Below are 2,194 nucleotides of genomic sequence, written 5' to 3'. Positions count from 1 at the left end.
GATAGGCCTCAATGTATGACTGTTCACTTAGCAACCATTCAAAGTTACAATGTACCTCCCCAGGGCTACTTATGATCCAGATTCAAAGTTCTGATGGCCTCCACCCATCACATGATCGCATTTGGGTTGTGTTTGCAGCATCTCATGGTCTTGCGACCAGGATTTAGATGTTTTTTTGCCAGAAAGTGGTGGTTACTTCCGGTTTCAGCAAAAAAACCACCCATTGTGGACAATGGATTTGCCTAACAACAATGGCGTTCCCTTAACGACCACTGCAAAACAGGTCTGTAAAATTGGGTGGGGTCACATGCTGATCCACTTAACAACCAGCACAATTTATGACTATAATTCTGGGCTCGGTTATGGTTGTAAGTCAAGGACTATCTGTAATCCATCCTGACTGGGACTGCCGTCAGATCATGTCCAACGAAAGCTGGAGTGATACATTTCTCCCATCCCTGCTGTCACCTCTGCTGTATTCAGGAGACAACAGCACATAAATTAGTCTTCCTCAATTTGTAGTCCTGCAGTTATTTTGGATTATTACTAGGGAAGATAAGAATGGAATTCTAGTTGGGAATGGTAAGACGGGGAATCCTATTTAGAAGCTGCAGGGTTGGAGAAGGCTGCTGTCAAACACCGGGGAAATCAGGTGATTCAGGCAGTTCAAATGAATATAAAGATTTATTACAAGCTTAAGCTCTCTGCAATAATCTGACCAATTGGTTAAGGGAAATGAGCGGGTGATAAGAGAGGCATTCAAGGTAGGCTGGACTTAGATTTCTTGTGGGCACGCGGGGACTCATGACTGATGATGCGGTTGACCCCTCCCTCAGGCTAAGTCTGGTTATCTCCTACATCTGCCCACTGTTCTATATTCCTTAGCCCTAAATTTAGGAAATGTATTCTAAATTGTATATTTTCATGTGATAAAGTTTTGCATTATGTGTCTTTCTTCTCTTCCTTAGATCTTTGCACAATGCCAGTAACCCGCTCAAAATCGGTGGGCAACACCAGCGCCCTGACCTCTACGCTGGGCATTGTTCACCTCCTGGAAGCCCTTTTCACCTGTGTGGCCTTCAGCTTAGTGGCCAACCGGGCCGCCTGGGATGGCCGCAATGGGGACTGGTGCATCTTCTCCTGGTGCTTCTGCTTTGCCATCACCATTGTCATCTTGGTGGTCGAGTTTGCTGGCCTTCAGCATCGCATGCCGGTCTCTTGGAAGAACTTCCCTATCACTTTCGCCATGTATGCTACCCTGATGTGTCTGCTTCCATCATCTACCCGATGTTCTTCGTTCGGCCTCAGAATTTTTCTCATGACGAACGGGGATACCGCATTTCTGCCACTGTGTTTTCTTGCCTAGCCTGTCTAGCTTACCTCACTGAGGTCAGCATAACCAAAGCTAAGCCAGGAGAAGTGACTGGCTACATGGCGACAGTCCCGGGATTGCTGAAGGTGGTGGAGACTTTCATTGCCTGCATCATCTTTGTCTTCATAAGTGATCCACCTCTTTATGACCGCCCAGAAGCTCTTAAGTGGTGCATGGCGGTCTATTGCATCTGTTTCATCCTATCCCTTGTGGTGATTATCCTCTGCATTGGCGAATGCACTGGCTGGTTGCCATGTCCATTCAACAAATTCCTCAGCGGCTACACTTTATTGGCTGTGCTCATGTATGCCACCGCCAAAATTATTTGGCCTGTGTACAAGTTTGACAGAAAACATGGGGGACAGCCATCTCGACCCTCATACTGTGGAGGTCGCAACGTCTGTGACTGGGACAGGAATCTTACCATAGCTGTTCTAACCGCTGTCAATCTGCTGACGTACCTTGGTGACCTGGTGTATTCTGCACGGCTGATATTCATCCAGGGGTAGACAGTGTCTGGCAGTAAGGCAAATCAGGGCAGCAGTGCTCAAAAGAAGGGAAGAAGAAAGTGGAAAGAGAAGAAGGGGTCATGCTTTTCTCTCTTTTGCTTTTATTTGTTTATTTCTTCTGTCTCTCTCCTCTGCCTGCAAACCTGATCTAATTCATTCTCTTTCTCTCCTGCACTCTTTCTCTCCAGCCTTCTCAGTTACCTTGTTCTCAGTCTGGATTCATGCTCTGTGCTTGCCACACAATAATTATTTTCTTCTCTCCATCCCAAATCTATTGCACATAATAGCCAAATGATCATTTGTTTTATGCAGA

General features: G+C 46.2%; 1 protein-coding gene across 1 annotated transcript; it reads left to right on the top strand.

The window, feature by feature from the left end:
* Positions 1-979: 979 nt before the first annotated feature.
* On the top strand, positions 980-1,881 carry LOC107298459 (myeloid-associated differentiation marker homolog). The gene is given in 2 exon segments (XM_015827837.1): positions 980-1,265; positions 1,268-1,881. Coding segments are annotated over 2 exon segments (900 nt in total).
* The last annotated feature ends 313 nt before the right edge of the window (positions 1,882-2,194 follow it).

Source organism: Protobothrops mucrosquamatus, unplaced genomic scaffold (assembly GCF_001527695.2).
Source record: "Protobothrops mucrosquamatus isolate PMUCROS unplaced genomic scaffold, P.Mucros_1.0 scaffold3991, whole genome shotgun sequence".
Classification (NCBI taxonomy): domain Eukaryota; kingdom Metazoa; phylum Chordata; class Lepidosauria; order Squamata; family Viperidae; genus Protobothrops; species Protobothrops mucrosquamatus.
The sequence above is the reverse complement of the archived record's forward strand: the minus strand, read 5'-3'. Positions and strand labels throughout refer to the sequence as shown.